At 53.5% G+C, this 13,366-nt stretch overlaps 1 protein-coding gene across 1 annotated transcript in view; it reads left to right on the forward strand.

Annotated features, from left to right (window-relative positions):
* LOC131819751 (myosin-16) overlaps positions 1-13,366 on the forward strand; it is a 60,041-nt gene that overhangs the window by 24,886 nt on the left and 21,789 nt on the right. Inside the window, exons 19-29 of the mRNA XM_059155043.1 lie at positions 232-368; positions 1,654-1,735; positions 3,969-4,142; positions 5,194-5,421; positions 5,927-6,031; positions 8,110-8,196; positions 8,433-8,578; positions 9,726-9,816; positions 10,196-10,252; positions 10,945-11,031; positions 12,733-12,978. Coding sequence (XP_059011026.1) covers positions 232-368; positions 1,654-1,735; positions 3,969-4,142; positions 5,194-5,421; positions 5,927-6,031; positions 8,110-8,196; positions 8,433-8,578; positions 9,726-9,816; positions 10,196-10,252; positions 10,945-11,031; positions 12,733-12,978 — 1,440 coding nt within the window. The remainder of the gene's footprint in view (positions 1-231; positions 369-1,653; positions 1,736-3,968; positions 4,143-5,193; positions 5,422-5,926; positions 6,032-8,109; positions 8,197-8,432; positions 8,579-9,725; positions 9,817-10,195; positions 10,253-10,944; positions 11,032-12,732; positions 12,979-13,366) is intronic.

A 13,366-nucleotide genomic window follows, 5' to 3' on the forward strand; every position in this document is an offset into this window, starting at 1 on the left:
GTCCCATAGGAAGAGCCAAGGGCAAGGGGAAACTGACGCTGTGGTCCTGCTGTTGGCGCTCTCTAGGCTGGGGCCAGCTGTTCCCAAGGGGCCTCAAACACCAGCCCTAGCCTGGCCCTCTTAACTTTTAAGGACCTTTCTGGACCCCTGGTGCCTGGATGGAAAACTCCCTGCAGTTGCTGCCTGTGGTGACAGCTGGCCTCTTTTCAGATGGGTGTGTCTTTCCCCTAGGTATTCTTCCGAGCCGGCATCCTGGCTAAGCTTGAGGACATGCGGGACGAGCGGCTGGCCAAGATCATGACGATGTTACAGTGTCGCCTCCGGGGTTTCCTTATGAGGATTGAGTTCAGGAAGATGCTGGAACGAAGGTAGCACTCACCAGCACCAATAGGGGTGGGCCCCAGAGGCCATGCTCACTCACACAGGATGACCAGGGACCCCGCCACACACACAGCTCTCAGCTGCATTAGCAACACCGGGCAGTGAGATGAGGGGAGGGTGCCAGTGTCTTCGCTGGCCCAAAGAAACCTATTGGGGGCCTCTATTAGTTTTCTAGGGTTTCCGCGACAAAAGCACTACAGTCTGGCTGCCTTAAATCAGTGGAAATGTATTTTCTCACAGTTGCAGAGACCAGCCGGTCTGAAATCGAGGTGTTGCAGGCCACACTCCCTCCAAAGCTCTAGAGAAGGACCCTTCCTTGCTTCTTCCAGTCCTGGTGGCCCCAGGTGTTTCTTGGCTCGTGGCCACATCATTCCGATTTCTGCCTCAGTGTCTGTGTCTCTACACTGGCTTCCTTCATTTTATACGGACACCAGGCCTTTTGGGTTAGGAACCCACCTTTCTCAACTATGACCTTCTCTCAGCCTAAGTAATGACCCTGTTTCCCAACAAGGTCACACTCCTAGGTACTGGAGGTTAGGACTTCAGCGTATCTTTTGGAAGGGGACACAATTCAACCCCTAACAGGGGCCACCAAATATAAATCCTATAGGTCACTTCCCGTTATTGATCCCTGTGACGATACTATGACAGGGATATGGCAGGCCAGCACCCCGTGGAAACTGAGGCCAGAAGGGTGAAGGGCCTGGACCCGGTTCATGCAGAAAGAGTCGAGACTGGAACCCAGAAGCCCTCACTCCAAGTCCTTGCCTCTGGAATCCTGTTTCCCAGCGGTGTCTCTAAAACCATCATCAGAAAATAGCTCAGGCTCCTCTGGATGGCCTCTGGTTGACTCTGGGTCTTTGTGGCTGTAGTATTAGTAATAATAACAGTAATGAACAAATAACAACAATAATGGGTTCCTGATATCCACTAGGCGCTCTGCGACCCCAGCTGAAGGCAGGGACCCCGGTCAGGAGCGGAGGGTAGGACAGCAGCCCAACCCAGCCCAGGGCCTCAGCACACAGGAGGCTTCGGTAAATGACAGTCCAGTGAAGGTGCCAGGGACAAAGAGGCGGGCTCCAGAGACAGCAGACAGATAGGATGCAGAGGGTAATGGGCGACTTCTGCTGAGGGATCAGAAGGAAGGGCAGTGTAAGAAGGAATGAGTGGTCTGTCCGAGCCTTGAGCTATCTGAGAAGAACTGTTCCATCCGGGAGGCCGGGCCCTGACACCTGCACTCTAACCCACGAGACCCCGGCTTCCTTTTTGCAGAATTGGCCTGAAAGTCATCCAGCGGAACACACGTAAATTCCTGGAGCTGCGTTTCTGGGGCTGGTGGAAGCTCTACAACAAGGTAGGGCTCAGGGGACCAGGTCAGCCTGCTCGGGGGACCTTGGTTCTGGGTGGAGGTACCTCTCATGGGTGGCAGGCCACAGGATGCTGCAGGCACAGTCCAAAAATGAGAGGAAGGCGGAATCTAGCCTCCTGCCAGACAGGGGCAAATTCCTCCCTAAGGAACCACCACAGTGTGTCTTCCGGCCTCATCTCCTCCCTGAGCCTCCCGCCCCCCACCCCTGCCCCGACATACACTACAGAAAGCAGGCTTAGTTATCAGCACCTCTCCCTGGGCGGGTCGAAGCATCTTCAGCTCCTTTAGTGAAGGTCTCAGCTTTGGAGCTGGAGTGACCTCGGGAAATCATGGGGGCTGACCTCCCAGTCCTCCGGTTCTTCCGAGATGGCAGAGGGCAGTGAGTGAGCCAGGTGATGGGGCTGCGGGACCCCCAAGCAGCCAGCCTGCCCTTGACTAACACAGGAGGCCATGAGCCATCCTCCTGATGCAGGCGGAATCATAGTGGGTGATGGTGTCCCCGCCTCTGGCCCCCCATCCCCTACCCTCATCCCCTTCAGGGGGGACACCCTGCTGGGCCCCAGAGGAGGCAGGATGCAGGGCTGCTACATTTGCATTCGGGAGCTGGGATGGTGTTGTCTGAAGGGGCAGCCAGGCGGAGGTATGAGTCCTCTCTCTGGCCCTGCGGCCAGGCCCGGTGGCTCACGCAGAAGCTTCTTTCCCCTCCCTGTGGGAAAGCGCTGTGGAACACAGTGCTGGCCACAGGTTTGAAGGAGGGATAGTAGGTCTGCCTCCCCAAAGGCACCCACACATGGGCCAACCTGCTCAGGGGCCTGAGATCGCAGAGGAGTCCAGACGAGCGTTTCTCAGAGTGCAGGCATCGCCGCTCATTTCCCCACCTGTTCCCCACCTCTTTCCAGGCGTCCACTCAGTTTTTTATTTTGAAATTTTTATTTTAAAAGGAAATATTTTATCCTTATCTGCTTTAATCTCATCCTTAGCAAGCATTACACATCCACAGAATGGTGGATTTGACGAGTCATTTTCTGTTCTTAAAAATTATTATTTAAAGAAATTAATTACTCAGTTTCTTATTTTTTTAAAGTTATTTTTAAAGTAACTATGTAACGAGGACTATCAAAGGGTTTCTATGTGATGCCATATCTGTCTCACCTTCTCCCTTTGTATTTGTGTTGCTCTCTGGGAAGCCCCAGGCCAACAGCCATTAAGATGCTTTCAGGCAGGACACATGGTCCCAAATGAGGAGGTGAAGCCTGAAAACCTCCCATTCTTTACTAGAAAGTAAAACCGCTAATTAAACGCAACAGAGCAAGATCCTATTCCAATGAGTTAAAAAAAGGAAAATAAAATAAAAATCCTTTTCTCTTAGTTTTTAATTAAGCTCTAATCTTATTTATGCCAGATAGGATGAGTTGATGGGGAAAAAATAAACAACATGTTGTGGGAGGTTTTCATTGAATAAAAAGAGTTACATAGTTGTGGGTTCACGTGGACCCACCACTGTGGCATCCCTGGTCCCCACAGCCCAGGTTGGCAAGGTGGCTTCCCCGTCATCTTCCAAGAGAGGTGATGCCTTCTCCCAAATCCATCTCCATGGGGCGTTTGCCCTCCAGAGAAACACACCCATTGGTCAGGACATACCCTGAGGGCCTGTCCTGCCAGCTCTGCTCAGAGCTGTAGGGACACGGAGGGCATGGGGGAGATTTTCGAGGCACTCAAGGTCTAGCAGGACGAGGAGTACAGGTGGAGGGAGCTGAGGGACCCAGGCCCTCTTGCAGGGTAAGAAGGGCAAAATGCGTAGAGAGGTCTGGTTGGGGGCGACGGGTGCAGAAGAGGAGCAGGGGCTCCCGGCCAAGGGACAAGGCAGGCGCAGCCCTACAGAGCGGGGAGCAAGAGGGCAGAGGGAGGATGTACCAGCTGAGCTGGAGCAGGGTGAATGAGGCTGGGTAGTACAAGGGATGCCAAAGAATGTCTAACTCAGTGTCCCTTAGGATCAAAGAGCACCCTGAGGATTGGTCCCCAGCCAGGATGGGCCCTCCCTGGAGAGGCTAGGGATGTTTTAGGGCATCTATGGAGAGGTTCCTCCTCACGACTGCCAAGAGCTGTTTTCCACCCCCGTGGAGGTGTGACGTCCTGTCTGAAGCAGAGCCCACAGCCCACCAGCGAGCCCCCACCAAGCCCATCCCTGTGACACAGTATGGTGTTGCCCCCTGCCCAGGTCAAGCCACTCCTGAATGTGGCTCGGCAAGAGGAGGAGATGAAGGCCAAGGAGGAGGAGCTGAGGAACGCCATGTCCAAGACCCAGGACCTAATAAACAGGGTAAAGGAGCTGGAGGAGAAGATGGCCACACTCAGCCAGGAAAAGAACGACCTCACCATCCAGCTACAGGCCGTATGTGGGGCCCTGGAGGGGAGGGGAGGTGTAGGGGGGTGAGAGGGGTAGCTGGGAGTCCTGGCAACTACTAGGATCACCAGGGACGCTGAGAGTCAGACCCAGAGAGGGAGAGCCTTCTGAGAAGCCATGTACAAGTGAGGTCCTGGCAATAAAAGAACCACCAGGGGCACCTGGGTGGCTCAGTGGGTTAAGCCTCCGCCTGGGATTGAGCTCCACATCGGGCTGTCTCCTCAGCAGGGAGCCTGCTTCCCTCCCCAACACCCCCGCCCACCTCTCTATCTTCTTGTGATCTCTGTCAAATAAATAAATAAATTCTTTAAAAAAAAAAAAAGAACCACCAATTCCTAGAAGCACCTTCATGGGCTCCACCCCTTCATGCCTCACAATGATCTCCCTTATCGTACAGACAAAAACTGAATTTCAGTAATGTTATGCCATGAATCGTAAGTCACACAGCTGGTTTGGTTCGACTCTGTGGCCAGTTATCATCCTACACCACCAACCCCATCTTGGGGAAACGCCGGTGAACACCCAGGTGGTTCCTCTTCTGCCCCTTCCTGTCCGCTTGACCTTTGACGACCCCATCCTTCTCTGATATCAGTTCCCTCATCCCCAAACTATAGCTTATGGTAACTGTAGCTTATGGTAACATCTGCCTGGCTCGCCCCTCGGGGTTGTTAGGAAGAGGAACTGTGGATGGGAAATGGCTTGTTAACGCAGAAGTGCTGACTCCGCGCTGGGAGCTAGTTGGGCGTATGGCCCAGGCCTCACTGACAGATGGAGCCACGGGCACACCCGGGTTCAGCAGTGGGACAGCAGAGCCTACACTACCAGTGTGGTGCAACCTGAGGGTCCTCCCCTTCTCCTGGACCACCTCTGCTGTCACCTTACCAGGAATCGCGTGAAAATGCAGATTTGAAGCCAGCAGGTCTCGGGGGAAACCTGAGACTTGGCGTCCTACTCAACTGATCCGTGATGCCGCTGGTGGTCTGGGGACAGCACCGCTACTGTTTGGGACCCCTTTGACGCATGCTCTTTTTTCCATCAGGAGCAAGAGAACCTGATGGATGCCGAGGAGCGCCTGACCCAGATGATGAAGACCAAAATGGAGCTGGAGAGCCAGATCTCGGACATGCGGGAGCGGCTGGAGGAGGAGGAAGGCACGGCGGCCTCCCTGAGCGCCACCAAGCGCAAGCTGGAGGGGGAGATGAGCGACCTCAAGCGGGACCTGGAGGGCCTTGAGACCACGCTGGCCAAGACGGAGAAGGAGAAGCAGGTGAGGAGGCCCTGGGGCCTGACCACACTCCTCGCCAGAACCAGGAATCCTGCGGGGCTCACACCTGGAGTCCCCACTGTAGCACGGCCCAGCACCCTCGCCACCAGCCACAGCAGGCTAGTAACTTAGCTCGATGTAATTTAAAATGTGGCTCCGCTGTTGAGCGAGCCGCATTCTGCTGGCTTGGCAGCCACACGTGGCTAGTGCTACCACATGGGATCTGCAAGTCTGGTGGGGCCCGAGGGTCTACTCTCAAAGACACTGCTGACATCTGAGGACTGGGCTGGGATAGCAAAGGCCTGAACTGGTAGCTCTCACTGCCCCCGTCACCCTAAGATTTTGATGCAGTCGGTTAGAGTGTGCCCTGGGCGTCAGCATCTCTCAGGCTCCCAAGTGACTCCGGACTGTAGCCAAGCTGTAGAGTCCCCTCTCTCAGAGCAAGTGCCTCCCTCAAGGGTGTTCCCAGCCTTAATGGCCTGTCTCTCTCTCCTGCCCCCACTTCTAGGCCCTGGATCACAAGGTCCGCACCCTGACCGGGGACCTCTCGCTCCGGGAAGACTCCATCGCCAAGCTCCAGAAGGAGAAGAGGGCCCTGGAGGAGCTGCACCAGGTGGGCACCGCAGACTTGCCCTTGGCAGAGCAGGTGGAGCTTGGAGACTGGAGATCCAGATTCAAATCCCAACTTTGCTGCTCCTCAGCTGGGGCCCATAGGAAAGGCACAGAGTCTCCCAAAGTCTCAGTTTCCTCATCCCTGAGGTGGGCGTTGTCATATCTTATTGCTGTTCTCCCAGATTTGTTGTAAGTAGGGTGACCATATAATTTCATCACCCAAACTAAGACAGGTCAAGAGTCCCAGGTGCGCTGGACGATATGGTCCTCAGACTCATCAGGACGAAGGGGGTGGTCCATAGAAGTGCCCTGGGAGCAACGCCCCAGTGAATCCTGATACATCTCGGTGACAAAGGGCATAAGCTCTTGTCATGGGGAGACCTTCTCGAGGGTTATGAGCTCAGGCTCCCGAACGCAGAGTCCGCTCAGACCAGCCGCCAGTGCTGACTGTGGCACAGACTGCTTCCTAGCTCTGGAGACAGAGGTACAAAGAGCAAGTCGAGGCCCAGAGCCAGCCAGTGGACCCCCACTGCCATGTTTGCAGACACGATGAACACACAACACATCTCCCGAGTGCCTCTCCCCGCTGCCCCCAGAAACACCACCCCTGAGACTGTGACTCTCAACTATTTCAAACTCAGAGTCCCCTTCCATAACAAATACGGTCAATTCTCATTATTCGAGAGAGTCATGTTCTATAAAGTCACCATAAACACTGAATTAGCAAACACTGAACCTCAGTTTTAAGGGGAACTATAGGGTTTGGTTCCCGCAAGCCTCTGCTCATTCAGTACACAATACATATTGACTATAATCAATACATTGCTTTGTTTTACATACGTTTCTATATCTCATGCCTGAACAGAACTTACCTGACATAGAGATTTCCTCTGTGGGGCACATCACAGCCTTCTTGTGCTGGGGAACACTAACTAGACAGCATGGCAAACTGTGCATGGGGCCCATTTGAGAAAGCAAAATCACCAAGACAAAACCACCAAACTATAAAACCATGGCACTGCATAGACTCTGAAAAAGACCCCTGTTTGCAGTAGGAGTGGGAACAAGAAGGCAGGGCCCCATCTCCTCTGACTGCAGCTGGGAGTGTGCGCCCCGGGAGACTCAAATTTTTCGCTGCTCTGCGCATGCCTGCAAAGGACCTTGAAAGCACCACGAGTATTGATTTGGGATTACAAATAAATTTGAGCTAGTAGGTAAACTGGCAAGTAGATAATCCGCAAATAATGAGCACAGGCTGTATTTTGGAAGCCTCTCTTACCACCCCTAAAATAAAAACTATTGTACGTCATACATAACTTCAAAAAAAATCAGTAGTGTGCTCCTTCTTTTTTAAAAGGGGAAATGAAAGGAGTGTAATTTGTAATAAACGATGGGGTTGTCAGCATGTCAGAGCTCGGGCAGGTCTCCGAGAAGGTGTCGGGAGCAGGCGGGCGTCCCCCTGAGCCTGCCTTGGTGGCTGCAGGTGGGCACTGAGGGCGTGTGGGGGACACCAATAGTGCAGTGTGGATGCTGTCTGTGATGAGAGTTTACATAATGGTGAAGAATTCTCAGGGAGATTTTGACAATAACAAATCTTCTGTCTGTTTTCACGGTGGATCATTCTTCAAAAATGTAGTCTATACTAAATGAAAAAAAAAAAAAAATAGCTGAGTTCTATGGAAAGTGGTGCTGGGTGCTAGGTCCCAGAAGAACTAATTGTTGTTTCACTTATGTGAATGCCTGGATGGAGCATCAAGTGTGCGGACTGCAGGGTTCTTCATGGCACTGGATTGTTTCCACTAGAAACACACACTAAGTGCCCGTGGGGTCCCCAGTCGCGGTGACAACAAAAAACACCCCACAGATTTCTGACCTACTCCATGGAGAACCAGAGCCCCACTGACCGGTGAGGGTCCCCCTGCAGCTGACAGGTACTGGGGTCTGCTCCCCACCTCACCTGGTGCCAAGGGCAGGTGCTCAGTAGCTGTCCACTGAGCTCAGAAGTGATGGCAGAGAACCGGGTCTGTTCAGCTGCTCCCGCCTGGCTCATGGGACACGCGTGTGTATCTTTCCCTTCAGAAAACCCTGGACGACCTGCAAGCCGAGGAGGACAAGGTGAACCACCTGAACAAGACCAACAGCAAGCTGAGCACCCAGATCCATGAGGTAATGCCCTGTTGCTGGGGCCAATGCTGTAGCTCAAGGGCCGGGTCCATGCTGGGGCACAAAGTCCTCAGATGCATTTGGGGAACTGGACTGACCCAGGCCTCGGGGAAATGAGGGCCTCTCTGAGGCTACAGCGAAGGAACCAGGTCCAGTCTGGTTCCTCATCGCATTCCAGTCTCAGACTCTCAGACTCACCTCCCCACCCCTACTCTCTCTTCCTTTTCTTGTTTCTGCAGCTGGAGGACAACTGGGAGCAAGAAAAGAAAATCCGAGCGGAGGTGGAAAAGGCTCGTCGCAAAGCTGAGAGTGACCTGAAGATGACCATTGACAATCTCAATGAGATGGAACGGTCCAAACTAGACCTCGAGGAGGTGGTGAAAAAGTACGCCCATGAAGGCGTTCATTGGCCCATAACAACAGCAGCAGTATCTAGCACTTCCTGGGTAGGGTCAGGAGCCAGGCACTGTGCTGAGGGCTGCTCGTGCTTTAATGTATGAGCCCAGCACCCGCTGTGCCCAGGCACTGTGCCCAGGACAGAGGATATAGGGAGGGATATAGGGAGAGGGGAGTAGGTGCTGCCCACTCACAGGGAGCTCCAGGCCTCACGCAGGGCTTGTTGGGCACTGGAAAGGAGACTAGTACTAAGCAAGGCGTCTATCCCAAAAGGTAGGGGGTCTTCGTAGAAATCCATCAAGCTGAGCTTTCAAAGATCACAAGAGTTGAGGGGGTATTTTCTCAGTATCACTGCCAATAACATGGGAGATCCGGATGGAGTAGAGAAACACTGGAACCAGGAACGCAATGGCAAGGCTACTGCAACAGTCCAGGTATAAACCTGAACTTAGTAAGAGGCTGAGGGATGGAGATGAGAGGACAGACTAGGAGAGCTCTTGGGGAGTGGAATTTGGACAACGCATCTCTGAGGTGCATTTGGCTAAGACAGGTTCAAAGCACCACGGACTGCTAGGAGGGTGGGCAGCTAGCTCTGCCTCTCGGCATTTCCTCTGTGGCACATCAGGAGGTGTACGTGACCCTGACCATCCTGCTCATCCACTTGGCCTCTGGCGTCTTAGTTCTCACATGTGGCTCCTTGGCACACGGAACCCACATGTCAGAAGGAGACATCCTTTGGTGGAAAGTTTTTAGAGGAAAATTTTCCTTAAAAAGGCAAAGCCAGAGTCCCTAGCATGTAAGCTGTGCCAGAACAGTGATTTCTGTCTGGTTTGCTCACTGATGTGTCCCCAGAAGCTCAAACAACGTCTGGCACACAGTAGATACTCGATAAACTTGTACCAAATTAAGCAGCACATGAGTGAATGAATAAGCGGGTGGAAAGCGTGTGCAGCAGATTCTGGGGGCTCTGCAGGGTGAGGCCTCCTGGGCAGTCACCCAAGAAGGCCAGGCGCTGGGGCATGAGTGGGTCTCAATAGGTTCAAGGCCTCTTCCGGCAGCCCAGGTTCTGTTCGCTCACCAGCCAGCCGATCTCCCCTCAGAGCTCTTCGCTCAGGAAGTCAAACCTTCTCTTGCAGGAGGGATATGGAAATCAATTCTGTCAACTCCAAATATGAGGACGAGCAGTCCCTGAATTCCACCCTCCAGCGGAAACTGAAGGAACACCAGGTGTGTCTGGTTCCTGGGACTGGGACCAACGGAGCTCTCCCTCCCAAATGCACTTCCAGGCAGCTTAGCTCCCCCCAGAGAGACTGGCCCAGAGTCCTTGAGACTGATCCTTGTTCACCTCACTCAGACTTGGAGTCAAAGGCCCTCCACAACCCGCCCCATTCCCTCCCTGACCTGGTCACCCAACCTTCCCCCGCCACTCCCCAGCGTCCCTCCTGCCTCAAGGCCATTGCACATACTCTCTGGGCCCTATTCCCCCTCTGCTTTTGACCGCATCCCCCTGGGCAACTTGCCATCATTTCCATATTAAAAGGCCAAGTGGGCAAGTTTGTAACTTCACCCAGAAGAGATAACCCGCCTTGGCTTATTTGTGTGCTAGGCCCGAATTGAGGAGCTGGAGGAGGAACTGGAAGCTGAGCGGGCAATGAGAGCCAAGGTAAATAAAATACTTCTGCACTTTTTTGAGTCTAAGGACCCAGTGCCAGCCACAATCCAACCATAAGCAGACACTCCACTCAGGAAAGCAAGAGGACAGGTTTCCAATTGAAAAGGCCTTACTGATTCTCGAGCTGTGCACCAGGCCCAGTGCTGCACGTGCACTATTAATTATGACGTAAGATGCACAGATACTATTTCTGGTGTGAGTCCAAGGAGAGGAGGCTCGTTCTGCCCGGGGCAGGTAGGGAGGCAACATTAGCCTGGCGACTTGGAGACTGAATCCAACAGGCTGACACCGGGAAGAATTTCCAAGCAGAGAGAAGAAATAGCACCTCTCTGCATAGTGACAAAGATGTAAAAAGAAAAGCAAAGGATGGAAGGAGCCTTTCTGGTGGGAATCTGAGGCCAGGAAGCGGGGGGGGGGGGGGGGGGGGAATGAATCCGCACACACCCAATCTCCAGATTCAGCCAAACCAGGCCGAGGGTAGGGTGGGCTTGAAGACCCCCCACCCAGTGCAGGGGAAGGACACAGGCATCCTTCACTGGCTGTGCGGGGTGGCAGGCAGAGGGCAGAACTCCTCAAGTGCAGGTGCCCAGCCTCACAAGATACCATGTGGTCACTGTAGTCTTTGCCAGAGAAGGGGGGGCTCCTGCACCAGGCTCCCGTCATGGTCATTTGATCCTCCCCAGGTGGAGAAACAACGCAGCGACCTGGCCCGGGACCTTGAAGACCTCAGTGACAGACTGGAAGAGGCTGGGGGAGCCACGTCTGCTCAGGTACCATCCGACCCAGGAACCCCAATTCCTGTTTGCCTGCAGGGAGAAAAAAAATTGCTGGATGATGAGCAGTGGGGAAAAAAAAATACAGAATTTCGGGGGCTAACTTGAGGAGAAAACAATAATAAAGAGGCAAGAGAGGGGCTGGTTTGGTCCCCTTTATCTTGGGGCTCCTTAGCCCAGTGGTGTTGACAGAAGCAGCCCCGGACTGAAGGCAGAGGGCGGGCACTGTGCAATTCGTGTTTATAGAAAATGTGAGCTGCAGTGAGGCCAGCAGATCAGGGGAGGACTGCCACTAAAGAGGGTCTGTGACAGTTCCCAAGAAGGGGGTCATGCCATGCAGGACCACACAGGGGAGCACGAAGGTCATCAGGAGGCAAGGGCAGAGGGAAATTGTACCTGAGAGCTTCTACTATCATTTCTCAGGGAAGAACTGGGGAGGCAGAGTAAGCAGGCTTAGGATGGTCTAGTTTGGATAATTCCAGCAGGCTCTAGGGCACAGGGGCTGTCCCCAGTTGTCTGGTACCTGGCCATGGGGGTATTGAGGGCAGGCAGACAATGGCTGAGAGGGTGAGAACCCCATAGAGGAGGGATTGGAGAAGAGAGCAGGCTCTAGATTGGTTGCTTTGCTTTGGAAATTTGGTTGTTTGCCATCTCTAGAAATTACCTAACCCTGGGGGGGGGGGGTGGCTGTCCTTCCAGATTCAGCGAAGTCCCAGATCTCAAAGCATCAGAATATAGAACATGAGGACCTGGTTAATACAGGGGGTGACCCCACACTCCCAGGGCTGGAATCCAAGCTGAGCCTCTGGTCTGGGATGCATCTTCTTCCAATTCACATAAAGGCAGAAGAGACTGGCAGAAGACACTTGAAACTCTCCTTCTAATTCCGTGTTGTTAGGTCTCTTACAAATGTGGACCCTAGGTCAGAGCTGAGAGCAGGAATGTGGATGGTGTCCCTTAGCACTAGAAGGCTCCCTGGACTCCACGTCCTACCCCCTCACCATCTGGCCACAGTCTGCTTGCTGTGGAGGGACCTGCTGAGCTGGTGCCCTGCTGCGGTCAGGGTCCCAGGAGGAAAGGCATTAAGAAGGGATGATGTCTAGCGATGCAGGGAAAGTGAAGGGAACAACAGGATTCTGAGCACCAGGGGGATGGGGCTGTGTGACATGGGGAGCCATGCAGAAGGGGCTGCTTGGTGGGCTCCTTCTGGAGGCTCTGGGGGAGTGTGTCCAAGGCCTCCTTTGTGGCGGCTGGTGGGTTGCCGGCAGACTCTGGTGTTCCTTACTTGTAGCTGCATCAGTCCATCCCTGCCTCCATGGTCCTGTGGCCTTCTCGTGTGTCTCCCTGGATCCAAATACCTCTCCTCTTAGAAGGACTTCGGGCGCCCTCCTTAATCCAGTTATGGCATTTTAACTTGTTTATATCTGCAAAGACCCTGTTTCCAAATAAGGTCACCGTCACATGTATTTGGGGTTAAGAATTTGAGCGTATCTTTTTAGGAGGCACAACTCAAGGCACAATGCTATCTAAATGAATGTGGTGGGCAACCCACCCAAAGGCTCAGGATGGATATTTCCATAAAGACCTCCTATCAGTGGGGTGCAGAAATAGCGGGGGACCACTGGGCAGGTGGTCCACGTCCAGCCTCAGGAGGCCAGTGCCGATCGGTTCTGCTAAATTCAGCTTCTCCTCTCCCAGATTGAGCAGAACCGCAAGCGGGAGGCAGAGCTGCTAAAGCTGAGGCGGGAACTGGAGGAGACGGCCCTGCAGAGTGAGGCAGCGGCGTCCACGCTGCGCAAGAAGCACACGGACTCGATGGCCGAGCTGACCGAGCACGTGGAGAACCTGCAGAGGGTCAAGTCCAAACTGGAGAAGGACAAGCAGGTCATGAAGGCTGAGATCGATGACCTCAATGCCAGCATGGAGACTGTGCAGAAGTCCAAGGTGAGGGTGGACCCCCACAGAGCCACAGGGGAGTGCCCCAGTGCCCAGCTGCTTTGCAGATATTTCGCCAGGTTCATAACCTAACTGTGCCTCGGTTTCCTCATGATTAAAATGGAGACATTAAGAATCTGTACTCCATAGTGCTGTGGGGGGGGCTACAATTGTCCCTGGCATATAAGAAAAGCTCAATAAATATGAGCTATTAAGATGACCATTACATTAAGACGACTGCATCCTCAAGGAGCTGGGAGACTAGTAGGATAAATGCATACATCCCTGCAATGAAAAAGGGATAAGTGGCAAGAGGGAAGAGCAAGTAAGCCATTCAACATGCATTTACCAAGCATCGGCCATGTGAGAAGCATTCTTGTGACATGAGGGAAAGGGG

The sequence above is a fragment of the Mustela lutreola genome, chromosome 17, assembly GCF_030435805.1.
Source record: "Mustela lutreola isolate mMusLut2 chromosome 17, mMusLut2.pri, whole genome shotgun sequence".
Taxonomy (NCBI): Eukaryota; Metazoa; Chordata; class Mammalia; order Carnivora; family Mustelidae; genus Mustela; species Mustela lutreola.